At 34.5% G+C, this 26,895-nt stretch overlaps 1 protein-coding gene across 1 annotated transcript; it reads right to left on the bottom strand.

The window, feature by feature from the left end:
• Positions 1-820: 820 nt before the first annotated feature.
• On the bottom strand, positions 821-26,658 carry NTS (neurotensin). Its single transcript, XM_042944651.1, has 5 exons — positions 26,603-26,658; positions 12,283-12,479; positions 9,962-10,023; positions 3,579-3,803; positions 821-973 (listed from the first exon to the last, which is right to left on the bottom strand). The coding sequence occupies exons 2-5, from the start codon at positions 12,362-12,364 to the stop codon at positions 821-823; spliced, it is 522 nt and encodes a 173-aa protein (XP_042800585.1). The 5' UTR covers positions 12,365-12,479; positions 26,603-26,658.
• Positions 26,659-26,895: the final 237 nt, after the last annotated feature.

Below are 26,895 nucleotides of genomic sequence, written 5' to 3'. Positions count from 1 at the left end.
TTAAGATAGGCATAATTAACAATAGTTCATTAATCATCCTTTTAAGATGATCCTATTTTATCACTATTAACTTCCCCATATCTGAGAGAGTTATGTGAGTCTTGAAAAGAACATGTAGTTCTCTCAATTAAATATATATATATATATATATATATATATATATATATATATATATATATATATAACAAATAATAAAAGAAGTACTATTACTTTGTTTTGGGTTTATGCTGTATAGGTTAGACTTTGCCATAGGACTCCATTATAATCCTTCATAATTTGGTTTAAAATGTCGAACATTTTGGGGTGACTGGGTGGTTCAGTCAGTTAAGTGTCCGACTTCGGCTCAGGTCATGATCTGACGGTGTGTGAGTTTGAGCCCCGCATCGGGCTCTGTGCTGTCAGTCCAGAGCCTGGAGCCTGCTTCAGGTTCTGTGTCTCCCTCTGTCTCTACCCCTCCCCCGCTCACCCTCTGTCTCTACCAAAATAATGAACAAATGTTAATTTTTTTTTTTAAAAATGTCCAACATTTTGACTGTTTAAACAAACCACTAAGTGCTTTGCAAAATTACAACACATTCTTTATGTGACTTAATTAATATCTACTCCAATTATACACAACACATTATCATGCTCAAGATCTAGATTTATTTTAAAACATTTAGTCCAATTTATATTAATGCAGAAAAATCACATCCAATAAACCACGATTGTAAGAAGAGACACAATAGTTGTGTACTGTCACATTACCACACAAGTATAACTTGATATTTAAGTGAAGGATTATGAATCACAATCACATATAAATAAAATATTTATCGTCTCAGTAGTAGTAAGAACCTCTTTTGAGTATGTAGGGTCTTCTAGGTTTATTCTCATATAGCTGACGTTTCAGAATGTAAGGGATTTTTCTCTTTATAACTTCTTCCTTTTCATTTTTGTCATTTCCAGCATCAAGAACATCCTCCTGAATTAACTGCAAGAGAGGCAGAATATGAATCAAACGTACATGTGGCATGTCTTTCAGGGTATTTTGCTACATTTCATCTCATTTGCTATTCAGACAGTAAGACATACATGGATAAGATATATGAGGTTTAAAACAATTAAATGTTTTGTCCAAGGACAGATGACTGTCAACTGACTGAGACGGGATGAGAACGTGGTTTTTCCGATTCTCTGTTCAAGGCCATACACTGATACCTCCAACTGAAGCAACATACCTAGTACATCTTTGAGTATGTTTCAGGCTTTAATTTATGATAGAGAGACTAAAATGTTAAGAAAATATATCATAAATCACAACACACATAGAGTTTTGAATTCAGTAAGTCATGTTTGGCCTTAAAAGGCAATAGGATTTTATATTTCTTGAAGTTAATTACTGACTTGTCTTGAAAGCCATTCCAAAGATCCATTTCTCAGTCTCAGAGAGAGGATTGTTTGCTCTGCTTAGCTTAGTTGTAGAAATTAACACATGTGAAACAGTAAAGGTCTCTTTAGATTGTGGTGCCTAATAATTAGAAGCAAATTCAGATTCAGTAACGTTAGGGAGTTCATCTCCATGTAGAATCTTACCAAATTTCATTAAATATGCCACATTCTAACATTAGTTCTGAATACTTCTTTCTGGTATAGTTGCGATTCACAAATTTCAGCTAGCAGAAAATATTTAGAAATCTTCCCAGAATTTTGCACATAATTTATATGAAATTTTAAAAAATGTTCAAGATAAAAATTGTATTTGTACTTGTGATTATCCTCTAAACTTTAGGGTCATTATAAGAAAAACTAACAGGAGGTTAAGTTTTTAATTTTAATGCATATGAACTGAATCCTATCACCAAGTACTTTATTTCAACCCACAGCTATTCAGTTTCAGAGAAGGAAAACGAACTACCGTTAGACAACCTAATTTCTTAATTGCATGTTTGTCTGTGAACATAATCTATAATTTGTAGTATGTTCTGAATGATATTATAGTTTTTATTTTAAATCACTCAATGACATTTAAAATAGCAAAAGTTCTAATCTTATGAGCACCTGATTTGTGTGTATAATAGTTTATTGAGTTGTTGTTTTTAGTCCCTGGATAAATAGCACACAATTGACATTTCCCTATGTTAAAATTAGCATTTTCCAAGTTTTATTGACTTAAACAATATTTTGAAGACTAAGTTATTTAGCTGGAATTAGAATTAAGAGATGAGTAGTAAATTAAACCTAGCTTTTTTGGTCTTTCATCTAGAAAACATCTTTTTGTCTGCAAGTTAGAATAAACTCTAGAAGTTCTGTCTTGCATTTCTTTTCCACAAGGTATTTTTGTGATAGTCGTGTATAGGGATTGTTATATTAGCAGCAAAGACACCCTCACTGTCCCAATGTTGGTGTTAACCCAAAATATAAAAGATGAAGCAAATCTCTCTTAGAGATTAATATGAGAGAAATGGTTTCCTTGTTGGGAAATTTATTTATTTACTTACCTATTTAAATGTTTATTCAAGAGAGAGAGCGAGGATAAAAGAAGAGGCAGAGAGAGAGAATCTCAAGCAGGCTCTGATTATCAGCACAGAGCCCGATATGGGGCTCAAACTCAGAACTCACAAAACATGAACCAAAATCAAGAGTCGGAGGCTCAAGCACCTGAGCCACCCAGGTGCCTCCTCACCTTTGTCGGGAATTTTTTTTTTTTCTTTAAAGCATTTTCATTTCTGCGGCACCTGGGTGGCTCAGTTGGTTGGACGTCCAACTTTGACTCACGTCTGATCTCACCCTTCATGAGGTTGAATCCGGCGTAGGGCTCTGTCCTGACAGCTCAGAGCCTGGAGCCCCCTTAAAGATTCTGTCTCCCACTCACTCTGTGTCTCTCTCTCTCAAAAATAAATAAACATTTAAAAATAAATAAAACAATAAAGCATTTCATTTCTCTTTCCCTCCTTCAAACTAACAAATATTCTAAAACCAAAGGCAATAAATCACTAGCATGGCCTTAAATACAACCGACTCATCCACTACTTAAGTGTAGTTGCGTATAATGGATTTGGCTGTCTTGGCTGTTAGTGGACCTAATTTAGATGCTAAAGATGCCTGAAATCCATGTATTCAACTGAAATAGGAATATATACATATATGGATTTTTTCCAGTTTTATCTGCTTAATATATTCAAATACAAATCGAAACTTTGTGTTTTATGTTTTGTGTTTGTTTATAGATAATACACATGACTTTGTGTTTCTAAGAACACATTTTGAGTCCTTAAATTTTGTAGGCACACCACCGCCACAAATTGCCTGAGTATGCCATTCATTTAAGCACAATAAAAGCATGTGGATCAAATCTGCCTTAGGATATTACTCCCCCCCTTTTAAGACTGAAGTAATAATATTTTGCCAAACTCCAAATATTTGAAGGACACTTTGAAGATCTGAAGGAATGTTAACCTCAACACATGGTTTATTCTTCTTTAAAATTTGTAAGTCTTCCTGTTATGATAATGATCGCAGTGAAAAAAAAAAAATCAGTACAAATGAGAGCTAACTAGTATAACGATAATTATATTCATATTTTGTTTTTGCTTTACCTCCCAGTGTTGAAAGGCCCTGCTGTGGCAGATTTTTTGGAGCTGGTATATTGTCAACATCGCTTCCAAGCTAAAGCCGTCTAAGGCAGTGGGAAATTTCCTTCTTGTAATAAGCTCGTCTTCTTGAAGCTCCCCTGTTTCCTCAGCTTGGCTGTTCAGGTTATTTACAAAACTGCAAACATTTAGAAGGGTCATTTTCCAAGAAGAAATACCTGCTTTATTGGTCTGAAATATAGAAAAAAAAACAGGTACTTAAAATTTTAAAAAGTAGGTAATTAAATCTTGTATCATATGGATAAGAAATGAATTTCCATTGCGCAAAGCCATTACATTTTAGGGCCTCATTGTTACTCCAGCCTAATAAACACACTGTTATTAGTTTAGTAACTTTATATCACAGAATTGATTAGTGCCAATTCCTCATACATGCTGTTTTTTAAAAATGTAATACAGTTATACACAGGCACACATACATAAGCAAAGCAAAAATTTTGAAATAATAGTGAGTGTAAATGTGTAAATATATATGTATACATCACAGATAAGATTTTAAAAACACCATCTCTACCAGAGTTTAGTGTCTAATGGAGCATGGACTATGATGATATTAATAGATTTGCACAATTACAATAATGTAGGGTCACTAATCTATTCCATACATTGATAATTCTCATAAACAGCAACACAGCTGGTCAATTTATTTATTCGCAAATAATAATATTTTCTAGAATTACTATTTTTTTCTAATAAGATAGGGTCTGAAACCACTATTTTCATCAATAATTTTCCTGTGTGCCAATAGTAATAAACAAGGAAACATAAGGACTTAGGAGAAACTAAATGTGAAATAAGAAAAAATAACAAAAATTGCAAAGGGCGTAGATGAAGGAAAGCATACATTTTTCTTAAAGACACACACACACACACACACACACACACACACACACACGTGAATGACCACACAACCACGATGGGAAGATTCAATAACAATACTATCATATGTCAACTCTCTCTGAATTATTCCCCAACTGTAATGCAATTGCAAATCAAAGTTCCAATTTGGAAAATATGGGAAGACTGGAATTTGGCGGTGGGGATTTGGCAAAGTAATTATAATGTTAATTTGGAAGTATGAATGTGTGAGCATAAGCAAGAAGATTTGGAAAACTAAAAATGTAATGAGGAGGAACTTACTCTACCAGTTATTGAAATTTATTTTAAAGACTCAGTAATCAAAGGAGAGAATTAATAAAACAAGAGTAAACATTAAACCCAACAGAAGAAAATATAATATCCCCCAAATTAGTCCAAGTACAAATGAGTTTATAGCATACAGCAAAGTTTGCATTTGAAATCCTTGGGACAGTAGGCTATCAGGAAACCTGGACTTACATCTACTTATAACTCTATTGACATATAGTAGTCTAACAATATGCAGATGGGTTAAATATAAGTAAAAATAAAATAATGTGTAAATTATACAGAATTTACTCTATAAACCTAGATTATTAAGCAAATATCCAAACCATGATCCACAAAATAAAGGATAACTTTAAACACATAAATGTGTAAAACATCTCTGGAAAACTAACAGCCTGAACTAACACCAGAAGCAAGCTATATGTAAAAGCTGCCACAAATATTAATATCCTTAACACAGGTAGAGCTCTTCAAAAAGAAACTGTTGAATCCACAAATTTAAAAAAATAATAAAAATAAAAATTTTAAACCTTGGATAAATGATATAAGTAAACAAGTCACAGATCACTCATCAAAGAAGAAATATGTGGAAAGAATTTGGCCACCATCAGCTCAGAAGACTTTCAAAGGCTAGGTACATTTGTTGGTGTAGTTATAGGGACATGGAGAAACAGACACTTCCTTTTCTAAATATTTGTTCATCTGGGTGTAGATTGTTATAACTTTTTGAAGGATGTACTGCATTAAAATTGAAAATGTGCACACCCTTTGATTAAGCTTTTATCCTAAGAACATGCAAATATATGAGTATAAAGATATTTACTTACAAATATTATTATGATATATAATAATGTAATATACAGTGGTTTTAACCAGCTTGGAAATACTTTCAACTATGCTCCTTGAATAAGATTTTCCAGCCATTGCTTAAACTTTTCTGCTATGGGAAACTTAGAGACAACGTGCTCCATTCCATTACCTGGCAGCAATGCCTTATATTATACCAATTAATGGAATACCTTAATTTTACATTTTCTTCTTCTTTTTATTTTTTAAATATTTATTTATTTTTGAGAGAGACAGAGTGAGCACAGGGGAGGGGCAGACAGAGAGGGAGACACAGAATCTGCAGCAGGCTCCAGGCTCTGAGCTGACAGCGAGAAACCATGAGATCATGACCTGAGCCTGAGTCCCATGCTTAACTGACTGAGCCCCTAATGGAGGGCTTTCTAAAGTGTACTTCTTAGAACACTAGTTCTGCACTCACTGTTTTTAAAAGAGTTCCACTGTCAAGTAAATTGGAAAACTTGAATTTAAAGGAAATGTAAAGATTTCTTGAACGTAGGTATCCTCAGAGCCTTTTACTTGCAAATATTCATTGTAACTTTCTAATGGAGTCAATGCAGTGTCAAGAGTTTCCCAAACTAATTTGACCACAGAAAGCTTTATTCATAAAGTCCAGTCAGGACTAATGTTATCTGATTCTTTCTTTTCCTTCTTTCTTTCTTTCTTTCTTTCTTTCTTTCTTTCTTTCTTTCTGAGGAAACTGAATTAATCATCTCATTTCTTTCTGCTAGTTAAAATAGTCACTACATGACTCAATAATACGATTATTTAAAGTCACATTAAAAGCACAGCTGAGAAAGTATGACTGACTGAAGAATGTGTGAGTAGATAGACATCATGTATCTGAGAACATTTTGTGTAAGGTCTCAACCATTTCATTCAGAAAAATGGTAAAGACTCTCTTTCCTAGAATCAGGCTCTTCTAAGTCCACTTCTTGACTAGGTCCCAACCTCAGGCTCAGTCCTTAATCCACTTAGCCCAGTTTTAGCAAGAATCTTGCTGAGCCTGTTTACTGCAAATGCCTCACCCATGGTATCTGATCACCCTAGATATCTGATCAAATATCAGATACTTGATGAAATTTCTGGCCCTAATATCACAATCTTGTGTCTTCTAGCAAGACTCCTTCTAGCCTTAATGTTTCCTCTTATTCCATCCACTGACCCCCACTCTGCTTCTTGGCTATAAAGGCACACTTGCCATTGTTGTATTTGGAATTGAGCCCAGTCTCTGCAAAACTCCCATTTCAGTAATTCCTCTTGAATAAAGTCTTCCCTATTATGTTTAGCTAGTGTCATGAATAATTTTTCTTTAACAATAAACATTCTACTTATTACATTATTTTATACAAATGTTTATAATAGACCTAAGCCTGTAGATAAGAAATTTAGAATATCATCTCTTCTTTTCAAGATAAGGAAAATGAGAATATTTGTGGTTCTTACTTACCATTACTTGATTTTAACTTTTTAATACTAAATAAGATTCTGGTCAAATTTTTGTTACCTAATTAAATAGGAGCTAATCCATAAGACGAAGACTTATCCCCTGTAATACACTGAACTCAGAGAAGTCCAGCAAATTGTGAATTCAAGCATTTCACAGAACAGAAAATAATTAAAGTCATCTGTGGTGAAGCTCTGAAGTTTTATAGTTGAATACAAAATGTGACGGTTAATAATGGATCCTAGATTCTCACTGTTAGTTCAAAAATATTTATTAAACTCCTACTGTATACAAGGCATTAAATTTGATCATAGAAAATTACAACATTATAGCAGCTTTTTGAGATCCTGAAGAAAACATCCTATACCAGGTTCTCTTTCTGAATAGAACAATAGGAAAGTACTAGCACTGGTAATAAAGAGAACCGTATTGTGAGAAAAAAAAAAATATCTTCCACTTTTCAAGCTTTGGACTCTTCTCTCAACCTTCTGTTGCTTAAGCAAATTTTCACATTAATATTTTAATGTCTAAATAGCTTTACTTCACAAATGAAATTCTTCACATACTTTATTTTTAAAATGGAAAGAAGAAACCTGAAGCTTTCTGAAGCTGTTCATAATGGAGTTAGTTCTACCAATATCAATTATTATTCTCTTAAATTTTTAAATGGAGTAGTTTAGTTAAAATGCTCATAAGTTGGGGGTTTCATTTGCATAGAACGCTACACACACCAAAAATCAATTGAGTCAAGGAGAAAGAGATGATAATAGTTCTGTAAAACATAAGGAATGAGCTTTTGTTCCCATCCTAACAGCAAAATTGAAATAATTATGCTTCTTGGTGCTTTCTCATTATAGACTGTATTTTGCTTATTTCAATTGAAAGGAGGCAATGGGATTCAATTTTCATTCCATGATCTGTTTAGAGACATATTCCAAGATTAAATAAAAGAGAAAAAATGTATTATGCCTGTATTTTTATGTATTAATTTTTTAATTATTATCATTATTATTTTTATTTTTGAAGGAGAGAGAGAGACAGAGCATGAGCAGGGGAGGAGCAGAGAGAGAGGGAGACACAGAACTCAAAGCGGGCTCGGCTCGAACTCACAAACCGCGAGATCATGACCTGAGCCGAAGTAGGATGCTCAACCGACTGAGCCACCCAGGCGTCCCATTTATGTATTTCTTTTTAAAAGAAAAACTAACCCACTCCATAAATTGGGATTGTTTTTCCCTTGCAACTCTAGGGAAGGAATCACAACTCTACTTTCACATTTTCACAAGGTAGCTAGCACTCTTGAAACTATACTAGCTTTCGGGGATTATTTAGGACTTTGATGTGTCTGTGTAAATTTAGAATTATGGAGGTAACATCTCTACTGTGAAATTAAGTCGTTTCCTAACCTTCCCCATTTTTAAACATAGACGATTGACTTCACCTGTCTTCCTATTTTTGGGGTGATATCATTGTCACCATTGCTCTTCTGACTGAGTATTCAACAAAGGATCCATTGTCTTAAGGTTATTATTTGGTTATTGAGGTTTAATGACTAAACTAAATCTGATCATTCCTGATATGAAAGCTATCAAATTAAGAAAATATTTGGTCTCAGTCCATTCAGCTTTTGTAGATCTGGGCAATGGTGAAAATATATGCACTTAAATTTTCCCCAAATGTCTTTTAAGGATCATAGCTGACAATGTATCTTTGTTAGATTTCCGATAATAATACCCCCACGCTCCCAAATACTATTTCCCCTTATACCCACATAATTCTACAAATATAATAGGGATTGTTGTACCTGGAATGTGCTCACTCAGTTAAGGAAGAGAAATCTGAAGTACAAGACCTGAGTTGGGGTATTGCTTCAGAAATTAGACAGAACGTCTGAGCTTTTACTTTCTTACTATAACATCTGTTGAATCCTCTGCCTTAATATCCTAGGGCTATAATAGTGATTGAACCAGGGGTCTGCCTCAATTCAAAATTTATTTTTCTTTGAGAAACATCTTTTGGTTGAGAACCCGGTTCTCTATTTCTGCCTTTAGATACCCACTAATTGACTCACTCTGGGGAAATCAGCACTGTGTGGTAGCATGGTAGTCACATATATTGTAATTGTTTTTTATTCCTAAGTACAGATTGGGATCTAGGCACCTTGTTTTCAAGACCCCAAGAGAGGAATAAAAGGGTCCGGTATACAAAGTCTCAGTTGGTTCAGTAACAGCAATGAGCAGGTGTAGATGACACTTCTGTTATAGGGAGAATGTAAATCTAGGCATGGATTTGATGTAAATGTGAGATCATAAACTCCAACCCTTAAAAGTAAGGAAGCAAAGGCAAGCGATGTTAACTAACCCCCTTATTTAAGATCAGATGGTTCATAAGTCACAGATGCAGGATCAGATCTCCAAGCTTCTGTTTGCCAGTCTATTGATCTTTAGGCTCTACCACATTTCTTTCATGAATTGTCATGAACTTTCATTTTAATTTAGAACTCCATTTTACTCTTGCCAATATAACAAAAAAGGCTAAAATGTCACTTAGCTTTCATGTATACACTTAACTTGAGGCATACCCTTTGCCATACACGATGTGATAGGAATGGAAACAGGATTCCTTTAAATACATTTTCATCTCCACATAAACAATATGTGACTACTTAATTAAAGTTGCAATGTACTGATTGATAGTCACTATAATTTCTGTCCCTGTCACATCAACACCCTTAGCTCTTTTGAACTCAAGGAAAATTTTCTGAAAAAGTAAATGCCTCTCTATGAACTTTTCAGTCTTGATGGGAAGTTATTAACTATAGGAAAAGGACACCGTGTTTATAATAAGAGCTTACAGGTTTTTCAATCCTTGGTTAAAGAAAAAAAGTTACCTTTGATGTATGCATATTGGTCAATAAATCTGCTTCTAATGCTTTCATTTCCTCTTCTGAATCTGAGTAAAATCAAAACCACATGTTTACTATATAATCATAGATAATTATATTGTAACCTACAGACTTTAGATTAATCCCAAAAAACTAGTCTTAGAGGCTTATTGTTTTCCTATGTATTTATTACCCTTAAAATAATATTCAAAAAATAATTATGGTTTTATTCTGGGCTAACCGGCAGCTAGAATATTAGAAGCACTTATAAGAAAATAAACACATGATTTTATGCCAAGAGAACTATTGATGTATTGAAGTTGTTTAATCACTGAATCTCAGTATTTAAAAAAAAAAAAGCTGATTATATCATATAATAGAGATTTCATCAAAAATGCTGGTTAATTTTTGCCAGCAATAGTTAACATATATAGACTATATGCATATTGATATTTTAAACACACTATAATGAAAAGGTGTGTGCAACAGACTTTTTCAAGACAAACCAAAAGGAATTGTTTACTGATAATTTTAGAATAAGAAAGATACTGAGATTTAGTCAACATGAGATGCTGTTTTACAAAACATACTTTGAAAGATACGTTTTTCTACTTTAAATAAGAATTCAGAAATATGTACTTAGCTATTTAATCACAGGCTATTAAGCAAATTGGTTAAGCAAAAGTGGAGCTGTCCTTCAGTACATGTGTAGTTGTGCTGAAAATGGACTTCTGACGTTTTTTAGGATATCCATTCCAGTTTCCACTGATGAATATATTGCAGAGAGGAAAACTTTAGAGAGTACTATATATAAGCAATAGAAATAAAGTTATAGAACACCATCGCAAGATGACTTAATTCATACTCACTGATCTGTCATAAAACAAAGCAGGGGTTACAATGACTATCTTCCTTGCACTACACACTTTTATTAAAAAGAAGTGTCACACTTAGAGGAACCACTTCTTACATTGCATCTAGGAATTAAATTACACCAGAGATCTTTTTCTCCTCTTTGTTCAAGGCCAAATCTGTTTTTCAAAGGAATGACAAATCCCTTTAGCCATTTATGAGAAATGTACACCAAATTCCCTACAAATTTTGGCTTATTACATCAAGAAGTTCTAAGACTGAATGAACACAGTGTTTAATCAATAACCCAGTTTTCCTCATACACTCTCACTATACCTTTAACCTCCTGTAATAGCTAAAATCATAATTGTAGAAAATTTGCTATTTATATCATGGAAATGTTTTGCAAAGTCAGTTCAAGATCTTTTCTAGCGATCAAAAGAAATTAAAGATTTTTTGAAATAACATTTATATCTTCTGCTAGATGTAATTTCATAATTTAAATAAAATCAGCAGGAGTTTGAATTAAATATTTCATGTCATATTTATAAAATATGAAAGTATAAAACAGGTTAAATGATCTTACTGCATTTATTCCCTATGCTTTTTTTCCCACTTTGGTGTGATCATTCAATTATTTTTCAAACATTAATTGGAACATATTGCAACATTTCATGTTACTGTTTTAAATTTAAATCTTATTTTCAAGGTAAGTTATTGATAGATATTGAGCAGTACATGGTCTCTCAATTATCACATGCAAAACAATCTATAGGTAAAGAATTTTTATTAATGTAAACATGCCAATTTTCCAATTACATTTTATATCAACTTAAACAGCATGCAGAAAATTAAATTAATAAGATGTTTATTTGTCACATAGACTATATAAAGTGTATTTTCAAAAAGTACTTGGAATATTTATATGTTTTTTAGAAATAATTTTCTATAAATAATGGTTCATTCATTTACTCATTAAACATCAGTTTTCACTTTGTTTGTATCTTAACATATACACACCATTCAGAAAATAATTTTGGGGAGGGAGAAGCCACTGCTTCCTAAGAGAATGACTGAGGATGAGAAAAAAGCATTTTGAATGGAATGGATTCTAACTATGGTTTTGCACTTTGACAGGCACTGCCTCTGTACTTCTCATCAGATAGTGACCAGCCTAATTTAAGTTCTACATATTTTTTTTTCCCTACTCTGGTGGTCACATTCCAAAGGGAGAGCATGAAGATTTCATTGAAATCTTTTTATTACCTTGCAGATTTAAAAAGAGAAATGAAATCTTTCAGTTTTTGTAATCATAAAGACAGAGAATGAATATATTCAGTTTCTATCACTAAAAAGCAAATACAGAATAAAGGAGAAGCTCTTCTTCCCGGCTGCATTAACATAAGTAGCAGCACAGTGTAAAAAAAAGAAAAAAGAAATCACTTCAGGGAATTGTGAAATGCAGCTGCGCTTACCTGAGCACAGACTCCAGGAGCTGAGAGCTAGAAGTATCATGCATACCAGCTGGATTTTCATTGCTGCCATCATCTTGAGCATTCTAGCAAGCCAAGTCCATAAACGTCACAGATGCTCTGAAAGGGGCTTTCTCTAGCTCTTCCTCTGCCTTCAGCTGACTTTGAAAGTGAACTATGAGAGATGCTTTGGCCATTCCCTATATATACATGTAGAAGGATGATGTCATGATAGTGCAGGGATTATCTTTTCAGGATGTGCCCTCCTTCGTCTCTACCCCTCCTCTCCTCTCTCCACTTCCTCCTCCCCTTTTCCTTTGTCCCCCCCACTCTCCTCCCCCACTTCTGAACTTCAAATGAAAGTGACATCTTCCCTAATTGCTCCGGAATTCTGACGCACAGGAGTCATTCTAAAGCAATTCCATATAGAGCATACTGGAAAAAAACTTACAGGATCTCTTTTGCCCCATTTCCTCTCATTCCTGACTCCAAGAAGTTGTTATCTTGATTTTGTGAGGCAAGGGATCTGATATTTCTAATATAAATACAATCTCCAGGATAAATACATGAAATCAGTTATTTTTAAGGCTTGGAAGTGCTTAAGGAGTTGGGGTTCTTTTCTTAAAAGATTTTTTTTTAATTTTTTTACATTGATTTATTTTTGAGAAACAGAGTGAGACAAAGCGTGAGCAGGGGAGGGGCAGAGAGAGAAGGAGACACAGAATCTGAAGCAGGCTCCAGGCTCTGAGCAAGCGGTTAGCACAGAGCCTGATGCGGGGCTCCAACTCACAAACTGTGAGGTCATGACCTGAGCCGAAGTCGGAAGCTCAACCGACTGAGCCACCCAGGCGCCCCTGGGGTTCTTTTCTGATAACCCACACTTGTGAGCAAATGTTTTGTGATTTAGGGACTAATATAGGTTTTAGATAATGAATGCTAGAAAAAGGGAGAAACTGGAAGATGATCAGAGAATCAGTTAAGATATAGGGATTAAGAAAAAATACAATTAAAAAAGAAAAACTAGGGGCGCCTGGGTAGCTCAGTTGGTTGAGTGTCCAGCTGTGGCTCAGGTCATGATCTCACGGCTCGTGAGTTCAAGCCCCGCGTCCGGCTCTGTGCTGACAGCTGGGAGCCTCCTGTGTCTCCCCCTCTCTCTGCCCCTCTCTGGCTCATGCTCTGTCTCTCTCTCTGTCAAAAATAAAAATAAACATTAAAAAAAAAATTGGAGCTCTAAGGAATAGGACATTATTTCCTAACACATTGTAAGTTTTTATTTTAAGTAACTGGGAGAATGACTGAATTGTGTATGTTGAATTTTGGTTAAACGTCTTAGAAAAACAATGTCATGTCTATGAAATCCAACTGTAAATTATTTGTCCGTTAATAGGTGGAAATGCATATTATTATATCACTGATTGATGTTTTCTGATACTTTACTCATTTTTCTGTCTGCATTGCTCTGCCCCTTTTGGATTCATTGGATGCTATATCCTAATCTTCTTATAACCCCTTCTCACTGTTTTTCACCATTGCATATTTTTTTTTCCCTGTTATAAAAGTGAAATTGTACTTTTGGAAAGGAAACAATCCTAAATAACCACCATCTACCAAAGTCAGATTTCTGAGACAGTGTCTTCACATCTTACTTTGTAAGCCACAATGATGCTCATTTCCTAGGTTCTCAGGAAAATAATTGCTCTTTTGAAGTGAAGCTTTATTCTTGCATTAAGTATTTCAAGATACATGGAATGATCTGAAAATGGCACGCTGTTAGGAATGTGAATATTTGAAGGTAAAAGTGTCTGAGACTTGTTCACTTTTTAAATATATCAATCATGTAATAATGATAGACAAAATAATCTGGATTATTCTTTATAGAGAGTTGATTTATATTTTACGGTATATTCTATGATAGTAACTTCTCTATTTTACTTTAAACTTAAGAAAAAGGGTAAATTCCAAACATTTAGTAATTATTTAAAATAGCAGGGAATCATTCATATAATTTAATGTTCAGGAATTTAACAATAGGTGATATTTCTATTACTTTTAGTTTGTTTTATGAACTTAACATAAAACACAATATTGAACATGACTCACTTGAAAAAATTTCAATGAAGGGTAATTAATTGGCAAAGAAATGTGAAATGTATACTTCTAAACATTTGCTTTCCTACCACAAGAGGGCGCAACAGAAATTTAAAAGGTTTTTTTATTTACACTTAATTAGAATTCTGAAGATTATATTTACTTTCTTCTCATTATCTTAGTGATAGAATCCCTTAAAGCCACTTTGATTAAAAAAAATAAAGGAACTTTATATTATTATTCTTTGCGTGATAGTTAAATTAGTTGTTTTATCTGCTTTTGGATTGCCAATACAAAGAATAATCTTTAAAAAATGTGTGATAGCAGCCTACTCGTAAAAAGGAAGTGCGATTCCTATTGTCCTCATGTGATTAATAAATAAAGCTCAAGTGAATGTTGACAAAATATCACTTGAATATAGCTGTAAATGTGAGAATTGTTTTAAATATATAATAAATCTGAAAGAATTGAGGGAAAATGTGTTAACTAACGTCAAATGATCCAAAATCAAATAGACGCTAGAAACTATTTTTCTTCTAAAGGAAAAAAAGATACGTAAATTTTTGTGGTAAAATTATGATATAGATAAACTTTATCTGATCTCTAATTTGTATATTTTAAAAAATCTGTTAATTACCCCCTTCCTTTTTTTTTTTTTTTTTTTTTTTTTTTAGCTCTGGTGACTTCAAGCAATAGAAAAGCCAATTAAATGATTTAAGAGAGTAGGCTATGTGTAGATATTTGCCTTTAAAAAATATTATAGAAAGTACCCAAGAGATGCTTTTAAAGCAAGATTTGAGGTGTTTTCCTATAAAAATGGGTAAACTATTTTTACTTTATTTTTTAAAGTTTATTTATTTATTTTGAGAGAGAGTGAGAGAGAGAGAGCAGGGGAAGGGCACGGAGAGTGAGTCCCAAGCAGGCTCTGCACTGTCAGCACAGACCCCAACACAGGGTTCCATCTCACCATGATCTCATGGTGAGTTCATGAACTAGGCCAATATCAAGAGACGGACACTTAACTGACTGAGCCACCTAGGTGCCCTAATTGTTTCTAACTCAAAGGCTTTCTGCCCAAAATCCCGCTAACATTTATTTAGCTCTTAAAATAACTTACGGAGTTTGAACATCACCCTTTGATAGTCTTGATGCATTGGCCTTCCAGTTTGAGGTCACCACAAGTAGCTAACTCTAAAGGGGTTTGTATATTTACACAACTAAATAAGTTTCTCTGGGTACCTGTAGATCACAACATCCCTACCTGTGTAGATTTCAGAGCTTCTAGTGCGAATTAAGTCAGATTGTTATTAGGTAATTACTTAAAACCGTCCACAGAAATGGCTGAAACATTGGCATTTGGAAAGAGTGGTCTGGAACAGACTTATTTTATTTGGAGATGGGAAGGCTCAGAAACAACTTGATGAGTTCTTCTGTTCCAGATGATTTCTTCCTGTAATTGTGGAGGCTTTGTTATCCTCATCAACAGCTTCCTGAGCTCGCTAGGATTTTAATACCTTAATACCTAAAACTTTCCCTGTGGTGTTTCTACCATCTGGAATCTGCCTCCCATCTTGCCTTTGACCTCCGTGTTGTCATTTCTGACACTATCTCTCATTTTTTAAAAGACTGTATTTTATAGCCTTATAAAAGTAAACCTTTCCGAGTTTGAATTCTGACACTAGTTTCATCTACTACTCTCCCCAGTTTCTACTAAATGCCCATCTCTTTGTGACAAACCATGAAGGAGAAGAGAATTTGCCACCCCAAAATATGTCCCTTTGGCATATTGAGTCTCTTGAAATGGTTATTTTTAAGAAACAGCAGACACAGAAGCTCTGAAAAACATGTAGAAGTTACCTTTTTGTAAGAGATATTTGTGTTAATAAGGAAAATCTCCATTGATAAGGGTGCCTCCCTCTCTGTACCAGAGAGAGAAAGATGATAAACTCTCTAGAAACTCTTATCAGTGGAGAAGGACTTAAATCTGCACAGCTGCCTTACACTTGTTTATGGTGCTTTTCTTGGTAGTCTTCCATAACTGACTCCCTCATCTGCCTCAACATTGTCTTATATCTTTAGCTGGAGATGGCATTTAAGGTGGTAGGTTGGCCATTTGGGTGAGTTATCTCCCATGGATATCTCCCATGTATACAGGAGGTAGGCATGTTATTAAACTTCTGTTTGTTTTTCTCCTGTTAATCTGTCTTTTATTACAGGGTTTCTTAGCCAAGAACTTAGAAGTGTAGAGGGAAAATTATTTTTCCTCCTCTATGACTGTAAACTTCTAGAAGGATAGGATAGTATTCATCATTGCATTCTTGCAAGGCTTACAGTCTATTCAACATATATTTACTAAATTGAACTGAAATAGTAATTATTTTAAATTTCTCACATATTTTTCCATGTTTCCATTTGTACCATCTCTTTCAGCCACATCTCTACTTTAATTTCAATTTAAAACTCCTTTATTGTCACTAGTCTTAATATTTGATGTGAGCCTTCAACTGAGTCAGTTTTCTCAACTTTTTCTCTAGTCATTCTCCCCCCCCCCACCCTCCAGATGGGAAAGTCCACTTTCAAAAATTATTTATGAAGAACACCCTGGGATCATGTGCACTCATCAGCTGACTACTTACGATAAGTTGTGGGCTTACTCCATTCCTCTAAATGAGCCTCTGGTTGGAACTGTAACTCTGATTCATCTGAACAAACAATGATGTCAATCTCTTTGTAAACTCAATTGATTTTTCCATTCAATTAAAATCCATTTTCCAGACATACAGTTATGTGCACGCACACACCCACACCCACATATACTATCTTACACATGAAATGCATGTAACCCAGACATTGGAGACTTAGGTAAATGTAAACCAAATGCCCAGTTTCTTCATCTATGTGTAACCATGCCTTGCCCATAATCTCTGTAAATTCCAAGCTCATTTCCCTTTGGCTCTTCCTATCTCCACTCTTGCATCTTTATAGGTAATTAACTTGGAAAAACTGATGATGGATTTTGGAGTCAAGCGTATTTTGCAACTTTAACTCCAATTATAACACAAGCTTTGCCTACAATCCACACGTTAATGAGCTGCCATATTTAACTAAGGATGCTCCACATTCTAGTTACTATTGATCATACTTATAATCTTCTCATATCAAAGAAAATATTGAGATGCTTACAAAATCACTACAGCCCATGTGTAATGCTCAAATAATTGTCTTATAAATTTTCATTTAGAGTAAGATCAAAATGAAAACATTACAGAAAAAAAAATGTCCCTAGCAACTTTCTTCTTTTGTTTTTCTTAGTTTTACAAACTAGAATGTAATCTAGAGTAAAAACTAGGACGGATTTTTATTCAAAGAAAAATTTTACCTTTTTTTTGAAATGTTACAAAGTCTGAGAAAATTTCTGTAGCACCTGTAATACCCAAAACAGAACAGATGCACTAGAGCTACCATTTGCTAAGAGCAGATTTACTGAAACACTTTTTCTTTCTTTACCTTAAGAAGGTAATAGGTGCTGAATTTGGAACATGATGGTTTATGTTATTAGTACTCCTTGGTCCTATTTTTTCAAATTAGATTCTTTCCCGAGTGATCCTGATAGGAGTCTCACTGCTTTGAACTCTATCTATTCCCTAACAACCTCCCAAATTGCATCCCTGACAACCCAAATCATATTCTCTGTCACATCCTCAGCAGCCCTACTTAGAAGACCATTAAGCAAACCTACCTCCAAAAACAAGTTTAGTTTCCTCCGAACACCTTTCTAAAAATATCCTTCTTCTCTAGTGTTCTCCATTTCGGTTGTTGGAAGCATTATTCACTAGGTTGCACACATCAAAAACTAGAAGCTATTTATAATTTTTTCTCACTCCCTATCATTTCCAAGCTATCAAACCCCCCTGAGGTGTAGGTCCACCACCAGTATGTATTCCGAATCCAAGTGCTTTTCCTCACTCCATTATCACATGCAGGTGTAAGCCGTCAGTGCTCCCCTGAGTTGCCAAAAGAGCCACTAGGATAGTGTTCTCACCGACAGCCTTGATCTATTTCAATGAAGTAACCACACAGTAGCCAGAAATGTGTTTTCTCTCTCTCTCTCTTTTCTTAATGTAAACATATTCTCGTTACCCTCTGCTTAAAATCCTATAAATGTTTCCTACTATGCTTAGAATAAATTTCTGTCTGTGGTCTGGATCATCTCGAGTGGGCCTCTGTTTCCCTCTCTACTGTCATACCCTAACATTCTTCCCTTCTGTCTGTCTATGTCAAGCACACTGGCCTCTGGCTCCTTCTCAAGCATACCAACCATTCTCCTCAAAGATTTTCAATGAACACTGTAATGTTTAGCAAATATTCATTCCCTGCTTCCTCCTAGAGTGAGTCGAGTATTCTTTCCCACTCTCTGACCATGACTTTGGCCATGAGGCTTTCTTTAGTCAATGGCGTGTTAGCAGACAAAAGGAAAACAAAGACTTGAAACGTGTTTGCAGCATAGGGCTTGCCTCGTTGCTCTTTTGCCACTGCCACAAGAAGAACTTTTCTTGGATGGTCCCCAAATGAGGAGAAAAATGAATCAAAGCTGAACTAGCTGTCCTGCAAACCTGCAGTTAAACTGAGCTTCCTGAGCTTAAAGCTGAGTCGCCTTATCTAACTCACATAAAAATGGGATTAAACAATTTGTTTTAAGTAACTGAGTTTTAGGGTGGTTTGCAATGCAGCCTTTTTGTGGTGTTAATTGGCTAATGATACAACCTTCCATTTTAAAACCCATCCCAGTGCTACCCCATTCAATCTCTATAGTCTTTATTTGTCCATTAATATTTTGTCTTTTGGGGTGCCTGGGCGGCTCAGTCGGTTAATCCTCCGACTTCGGCTCAGGTCACGATCTCGCGGTATGTGGGTTCGAGCCCCGCGTCGGGCTCTGTGCTGACTGCTCAGAGCCTGGAGCCTGTTTCAGATTCTGTGTCTCCCTCTCTCTCTGACCCTCCCCCGTTCACGCTCTGTCTCTCTCTGTCTCAAAAATAAATAAACGTTAAAAAAAAAATTAAAAAAAAAAAATTTGTCTTTTGTAAGTAACAATAATAATCTTTGTGTGTGTGTGTGTTATTTCTTATATTTTCACAACACAAAATAATGATTTTCCCTAGTAGTAACTCATTAAATATTGTTAATTGAATGAATTAAACTAATGCAATTAGTTTGTTAAATGAATGAATAAACTAATGCAACTCTAAGTACCTCTCCCTGATGGTTTTAGGGTAGTGATCTCTCCCTTACCTTTCACAAGGACATATTCATTCTCCAATCTATAAAGAATGAAACCCAGGAAGCAAATTGCTTTTGGAGAGACTCCTAGCCACGTGGTATGAGAGAATGCTTTTCTTCAAGGGAGTCTTGAATATTATTTTAAAGTATAATTGACATTTTGTAAATTACAATTAAAAAAATTGAGAGTATGGTAGTCCTAAAGGCACATATTGTTCTTTCCAGTGTGGTGAGCCAATTTGTGCAGAAAGTGCAGGTAAGGTCAAGTAGTTAGAGGCAGAGGTCTAGAGGGAACAAGATAGCCTTCTGAGCCTAGAAATAGCCACCATAACCAATACCCCAGGCTTCAGAGTAATCTAATGATTAAACCTGAAATTTATTTATTGAGAACCTACTCTATGACAGTCACTGTCATCAGGTTAATCTGATTTCATGTAGCAGAGCATACTGTGAAAGAAGATGCACAGAGTGATTTTTTTTTTTTTTTGCCATTGTGTAGGTTAAAAAACAATAGAAAAGGCGGTAGAGAATTTAAATAAGGATAAGGGGATTTATTAAGTAAGCCTGGATGAGACTAAACAATGCTTTCTATTACAACAGCTAATCTTTCTAATATTAATACTGGATCCAGGTACAAGTTAAAGAATATCTGGTATTAACATGTTGGAGAAAATAATATGCCAAGTAAAAGACAGGCTAACACTTTAAACTTTAAAAGTACATTACTAAATTTTACTAAAAATGTCAGATTGTATTGTATTTTCAAATTGATTGTAATTCATCAGTTTAGCCTTGTTTCTCTCCCTTTCTGGGCTTAGATGTGTTTTATGCATATTAAACAAATAAAGAAACTTTTTATGTCAGCGTCCTTTTTCCTGTTATAAGGACTATGTAGAACTTAAGTGGGCTCTACATGCATTGACTTGTTTAAACTGGGGTGGAGAATGAGAAAATATGAACAAAGAATGAGGGAGAAAGCAAAGTTACTTACAGCCCAAGGGGAGTCCAAGTGGGCCTGGGAAGGAGAACATTTCCCACTTTGTACTCTAGGTGGAAGCACTGGTATGTATAGAATAAAAACACCAGAAAAGCACTCTTTGGGGTACTAGAGCATATTTGAATGCCATCCACACTCATTAAATCAAAGAATGTAGGAAATGAAAAAGGGCTGTTTGGAACAGCTATATTCTACTTTAATTTTACAGGGAAGGAAATACAGACCTAGATACTCTAAGTGGGTTACACATTCCCTCCACCTTCCAACCTTTCATCACATTGGTCACGACTGCTCAGTCTAACCTCACTTCTTATGCTAAGAGAAAGGTTATTCTCCAACATCAGTCAAGCTATTTTGAGAAATTAATTAATCTTCTGTGAATTTCTCTATTATTAGTACAGCATTTCCACAACGAGTTGAGAAACATCCAAAGGGTATTAGTCACTATAACACGTGCTTTCCTTTTGGAAAGTCCTCTCCTGTTGTCCTTTTCTGTATGAAATGTCTTGCTTTTGGCATTATCAGTTTCTGTTGCTAACTTTCAGAAAACACAAATCTGTTAGCTTCTAAATCATGTATTCTCTCTTCATATGATCTTTTGTCTCCCCCTTATGTTATAATATCATCACCTTGTTTTCTATGTCCTCTCTGGCCTTAATGTCAGATAACCATGGTTATAAATCAAGGACCCACACTCAAATGCCTACAGGGACCAGGCAGGTAATATGTCCCACTTAAATCTTGTTTAAGGGAGGGGCGCCTGGGTGGCTCAGTTGGTTGAGCGACCAACTTTGGCTCAGGTCATGATCTCGGGGTCTGTGAGTTCAAGCCCCGCGTTGGGCTCTGTGCTGACAGCTCAGAGCCTGGAGCCTGCTTCAGATTCTGTGTCTCCCCCTCTCTCTGCCCCTCTCCTGCTCATGCTCTGTCTCTCTCTCTCTCGATAATAAATAAACATTAAAAAATTAAAAAAAATCTTATTTAAGGGAGTTAGCTACTTGCAACTGAGCTTAAATTATTTTTCTTCATATATACATGTAAACATAGACGCAAGTGGCAAATCTTCCAATTTTTCAACATTTCACAGAAATTCAGACTTTTATGGAAATGTCACAATCTTTACATGAAAATATTTAGTTCAATTTTCTTTTCCACAACACTCAGCAAACTCTAGGGGCCAAGGTGGGCCACTCTGGCCTGAATAGTATTCTGAGCGGAAGGCAATTGAGACACTATGAGCTCAGCAGAAACTTTTGCCCCTCCCTTAACCATGTAAAAGAATCTAAATTGGGGGTCTTTCCCAGAACAAGAGTTATTAGCAGAAATAAACTTTGTCTGAGTGACACAACCGTATGGCAAGGCAAACATCTAATTACCAAACATCTGTTCTTCTCATTGCCCTATGCATTGCATTCCTTTCCCGACCCCCTCCCATTCTCCTTAGTTCAAGACGACATCTATACCTCATTTTGCCTGATTGTCTTTGGGATTTCTATACTGTATGAATTCCCTGTATGTACGTTATTAAATTTGATTTTCTCCTGTTAGTCTGTCTCATGTCCATCTGAGTCTTACCCCAGCTACAAGGACCCTTGAAGGAGACAAGAAATCTTGCTCCCTGACAGGACAAGTTGAAATGTCTATGTCTGAATTCAACCTCAAGATCCACCATTTTGCTAGTCTTGGTTTACGTCTTATGCCAATAACTGTTGAGCAGTGTCTTTAAATTTTAACTGTCTGAAACTTTTCCATCATCAGTAAATATAAAAATAATAATTACTGTCTAAAACATGGCAATGTAATTACATACGGGTACCATATATCACAAAGTGTGTATGGACCGAGCATTCAATATGTTAGCTTATGCATCTGACTCTAAGCTAAAAACACTCCTCTCATTTATAATTTCCCCTGTCCTCTAACTTCCTACTTGACATTTACATATGTTAATCTTTTCAGATCATTCTATTATCTGTTCACGAGATCTTACATTAGACTCCATCTCAGAGATTCTTTTTTTTTAATTTTATTTATTTATTTATTTATTTTTAATGTAAAATCCCCTAGTGTTTTTTTTTAATATATGAAATTTATTGTCAAATTGGTTTCCATACAACACCCAGTGCTCATCCCAAAAGGTGCCCTCCTCAATACCCATCACCCACCCTCGCCAGATCTTTTAATGGTAATTCGATATATAACTTTTGTTCCTCTGTGGCTTGTTTTTTAATTGAGGTATAATGTACACACAGTGAAAGGCATAGATCTTAAGTGTAAAGGTTAATGAATTTATGCAATTCACAACTCATTAAAGATGAAGATCATCTCTGTCACACCTGAAAATTTTCTCAGTGAATTCCTCTGATACCAAAAGCAAACACTTAGTTTTGCTTATTCTTGATTTTCATGTAAATGCAATCAAACATTGTGTACTTTTTTGTGAGCGTCTACTATTTCTCAGTGTAATGTTTTTCAGACTATGTTATTGCACATATGAACAGTTTGTACCTCTTTATTGCTATTATTCTATTGTAGACATATACTATAATTTGTTTATACATTCTCTATGAGAGGAATATTGCATTTTTCCAGTTTGGAGTCATTAGAAATAAAACTCCTATGAACACTCACGTTTAAGTATTTTCCTGGACATATATTTTCATTGCTGTTGTATAAAATACTTGGAATGGATGTTCTGAGTTATAGAATAGGCATGTGCTTAACTTAAAAATAAATTGCCAGTTTCCCATGTGGTTTTACCATTTTAAAATTCCACCAATAATATCCTTGCTAATATATGGTGTTGCCTTTTTTTTTTTTTAATTTTAGCCATTATGTTGGGTATAAATTGGTGTCTGATTTTAATTCGCTTTTCCTTGATGACTAATGATGTGGAACTCTTTTATGTGCATAGTAAACATTTTTATATTTTCCTTTGGGAAGTATTTTTTCAGGTCTTTACCCATTGTTTAACTGGATTGCTTGTCTTTTTTATTGCTACGTTATATGGTTTTTTTTTTTTTTGAGCATATATAGGTATTGCAAATACTTTATTCTGGTTTGCAACTTGGTTATTTTTATAAGAATGTCTTTCAATAAACAAAAGTGTGAAGGTTTGATGAAATCTAATGCCGTACTCTATTGATTACTGTGGCTTTACAGTAGCTTTGAAATCAACAAGTATGAATTCCTCAACTTTGTCTTCTGCCAAATCATTTTTGCTACTTTAGGTTCTGTGCTTTCCCATCAATTTTAAAATTGGGTTTTGTTTAAATCTTAAAACCTTGTTTTGATCAGGTTTGATGCAAATCTAGAGACCAAATTGAGGATGATAGATATGTTTGAAATATTGAGTCTTCCACATGGCATATTCTCCATTTATTTGGGTCTTTTTATTTATTTGGGGGGGTCTTTTTAAATTTAACTTCTCTCAGTAATGTTTTGCAGTTTTCAGACTAGTGGCCTGTTTTGTTAAATTTTATCTTCTAATTGTTAATTGTTAGCATATAGACTCCAGATAGATATTTGTATTTTGTCATTGTGTCCCGCAATCATGCTAAATTCACTTATTAGATCTACTAGCTTTTTTGTATATTTCTTAAGTTTTTCTTAAACAATCATAGTATCTATCATTAAAGTAATTTTTATGTGTTCCTTCTAAACTTTAAGTCATTTGCTTCTTTGTGTTCTTTTTCTCCCAAATTGAATTTGCTAGAATCTCTAGTACGATGTTGAGCAACAGTGGCAAGAGCAGAATTACTTAACCTATTCTTGATATCAAGTGAGAGGAGTTCAATATTTCACAATTAACTTTTATGCTAATTGCAGGTTTTTCCTTATTCTTCTAATTTGCTGAGAGTTTTTATCATTAATGGGTATTTAATTTTGTCAAGCACTTTTTTCACATCTATTAAGAGATCATATGGATTTTGTTCATTCTGTTAATGTAATGAATTATATGTACCGATTTTTTAAAAATAATAAATCAACATTTTGTTACTGAGATAAACCTTCCTATGTCTTCTCATTATATTTTTATATATTATTGAATATAATTTCCTTGTACTTTTTAAAGGATTTTTCCATGTCTTTTCATGAGAGATAGTGGTCTGTAGTTTGTTTGTTTTCTTGGAATATATTTGACTAATTTTAGTATTAAGGTTTTTCAGGCCTTATAAAATGAGGTGGGAAATTATTTTTGTTCTTCTATATTCTGATAAGTTTGTATAAGGTTGTGTTCTTGTTTTATCATTCGTTAGACTCTACCAGTAAAAATACTTTGGCCTGGTGGAATTTTGAATTTTTAAAAAACAAATCTAGTCTTATTCATATGTTCTATTTATCTTATCTAATCTATCCTTTAGCTAAAACTAATCATGGGAGATAACAGAAAGGTCATCTTGTGCTTATTTTAAGTCCTTTCATGTGAGTTTGCAAGAGGCTGAAGGAGTACCACAGATTATTTAAGACATGGATAATCAACAGTTTAAATGAACATAAATATTAAGACTAACACATCTCAATAATTGTCTTCCATCATGATCATGCTAAGAAATTGTCTGCAAATTCTGACAATATTTGTCAATATTAGTTTGATGACAATACTAGTTTAAGATGTTGCTTCAGTAAGTATATCTCTGTTTTTAAATGCATATATAGAACCCAGCTGGATTATTCTGGTTCTGGTGATTAATGTCTTTCAATGAATTTTACTGTATTATCTAAATTATCAAGCATTCATAGATATCTGCTCGTATTTCTTTATTATCTCCTATTGACTGGAGGATGTATAGCAACATTCTCTTCTTCATTGCTGACATTGTTTGTGTTTTTCTTTTCTTTATTTTTTTGATCAATTTTGTTAGAAAATTTTTAGTGTTATTTATCTTTTCAATGGCCAACTTTTGGCTATGTTATTTTTTTCCATTATTTGATCTTTATTTTACTGATTTTCAGTCTTATTATTATTTTCTTTTATTTACTTTTGGCTTGGATTATTCCTTTTCTGTTTCTTTTTTTTTTTTCTTTAATGTTAGGCTTAGAATATTGAGTTCAAGACTTTTTTCTTTTATAATATAAACACTTAAATCTATAAATTTCCATCAAATCATGGTTTTAGTTATTTTTCCACTAATTTTGATAATTTGTATCCTACCATTCATTTAAAAATATTTTCTAGTTTTCTTGTGAACTTTAATTTGATATAGAGTGCTGGATCCCATCTGCAGAGCTTCTGATTCAGTAGATAGGGCTGGAGCAGAGATTGAGCATTTCTAACACGTTTTCATATGATGCTGACACTGCTGTTCTGAGGACCAGACTTGAGACACCACTGCTTTCAGGCACCATTCTTATTCTTAAAGTGTGACCTCCAGTGATTTGGAAATCAAATTTCTCCCAACACCTGGCTAATTCTAGAATCTCTGTTCTTTCCTCGTCCTTCCAACAATTATTCTGTGGTGGGCCTGTGGAGTCAAGCCTTGTACCATTGTTTTGTGTTTAGCCAAATGTCTGAAATATGCAGATTTCTGAAACTCTTTCTCTATGCAACTCTCTCACTTCTGCTAACGTGTGCCACAGAGTCCCAGGAGCCTCAGCAGTTCCAAAATGGGACCACTGTTTGCTTTGTCCAGCGAGGCTACTGTCTTCCTTTTGGGCCCTTCTTCCTGGTGCTGTGGTTTGAGAAGTGCTCAGAGGAAAAACCAGGGCGAACAAGGGACTCAGCTCACCAGTTATCCATCCTTCAGGAAGTATAGTCAGATGCTGTGCTTTTCCTAAAGCCTCCTAAGAGTTCTTTTCTATATTTAATCCTATTTTGCTGATTTTTTATGTCAGGACAGTAAACCTCATGTCCATGACTCTGCTGTGGCCAGAACTGGCAGTGTGTGTGCGTACACACACACACACACACACACACACATCATTATTGCAGTTCTTCATCCTCAACCCAGTGAAAGATATTACCTCAAAAAGCTAGTTCCTTTTCCTTTCTCCTGTTCTCATCTTCCACTCTTCAGTGCCTGCTCCAATTACAAAACACAGCAAAATACTTAATATTTGGAACTCAGTTAAATGGGACCATCAATGAAATACCTCGCTAAGTAACATGTTGACCAAAACTAGATAAATGTAAACAGCAAACAAACTGATATAAAGAATCTGTTTTTCAAGTAATCATTCAGTTTTAGTTAATACATTCAATTTATATTTATTGACAATTTACTTTTTGTCAAGCACTGAGCTAAAGATTGGAGATT

This window comes from Panthera leo, chromosome B4 (genome assembly GCF_018350215.1).
Source record: "Panthera leo isolate Ple1 chromosome B4, P.leo_Ple1_pat1.1, whole genome shotgun sequence".
NCBI lineage: Eukaryota > Metazoa > Chordata > Mammalia > Carnivora > Felidae > Panthera > Panthera leo.
This window is presented reverse-complemented; position numbering and strand designations above follow the sequence as displayed.

What these genes read in the sequence shown, in the direction of transcription:
- NTS (XM_042944651.1), bottom strand. Translation starts at nt 12,364, where the DNA reads ATGCTCAAGATGATGGCAGCAATGAAAATCCAGCTGGTATGCATGATA. An exon ending in CTCCTGGAGTCTGTGCTCAG is followed by an intron (nt 10,024 to 12,282) that starts GTAAGCGCAGCT and finishes GATTTTACTCAG; the next exon opens with ATTCAGAAGAGGAAATGAAA. An exon ending in CCAATATGCATACATCAAAG is followed by an intron (nt 3,804 to 9,961) that starts GTAACTTTTTTT and finishes TCTATATTTCAG; the next exon opens with ACCAATAAAGCAGGTATTTC.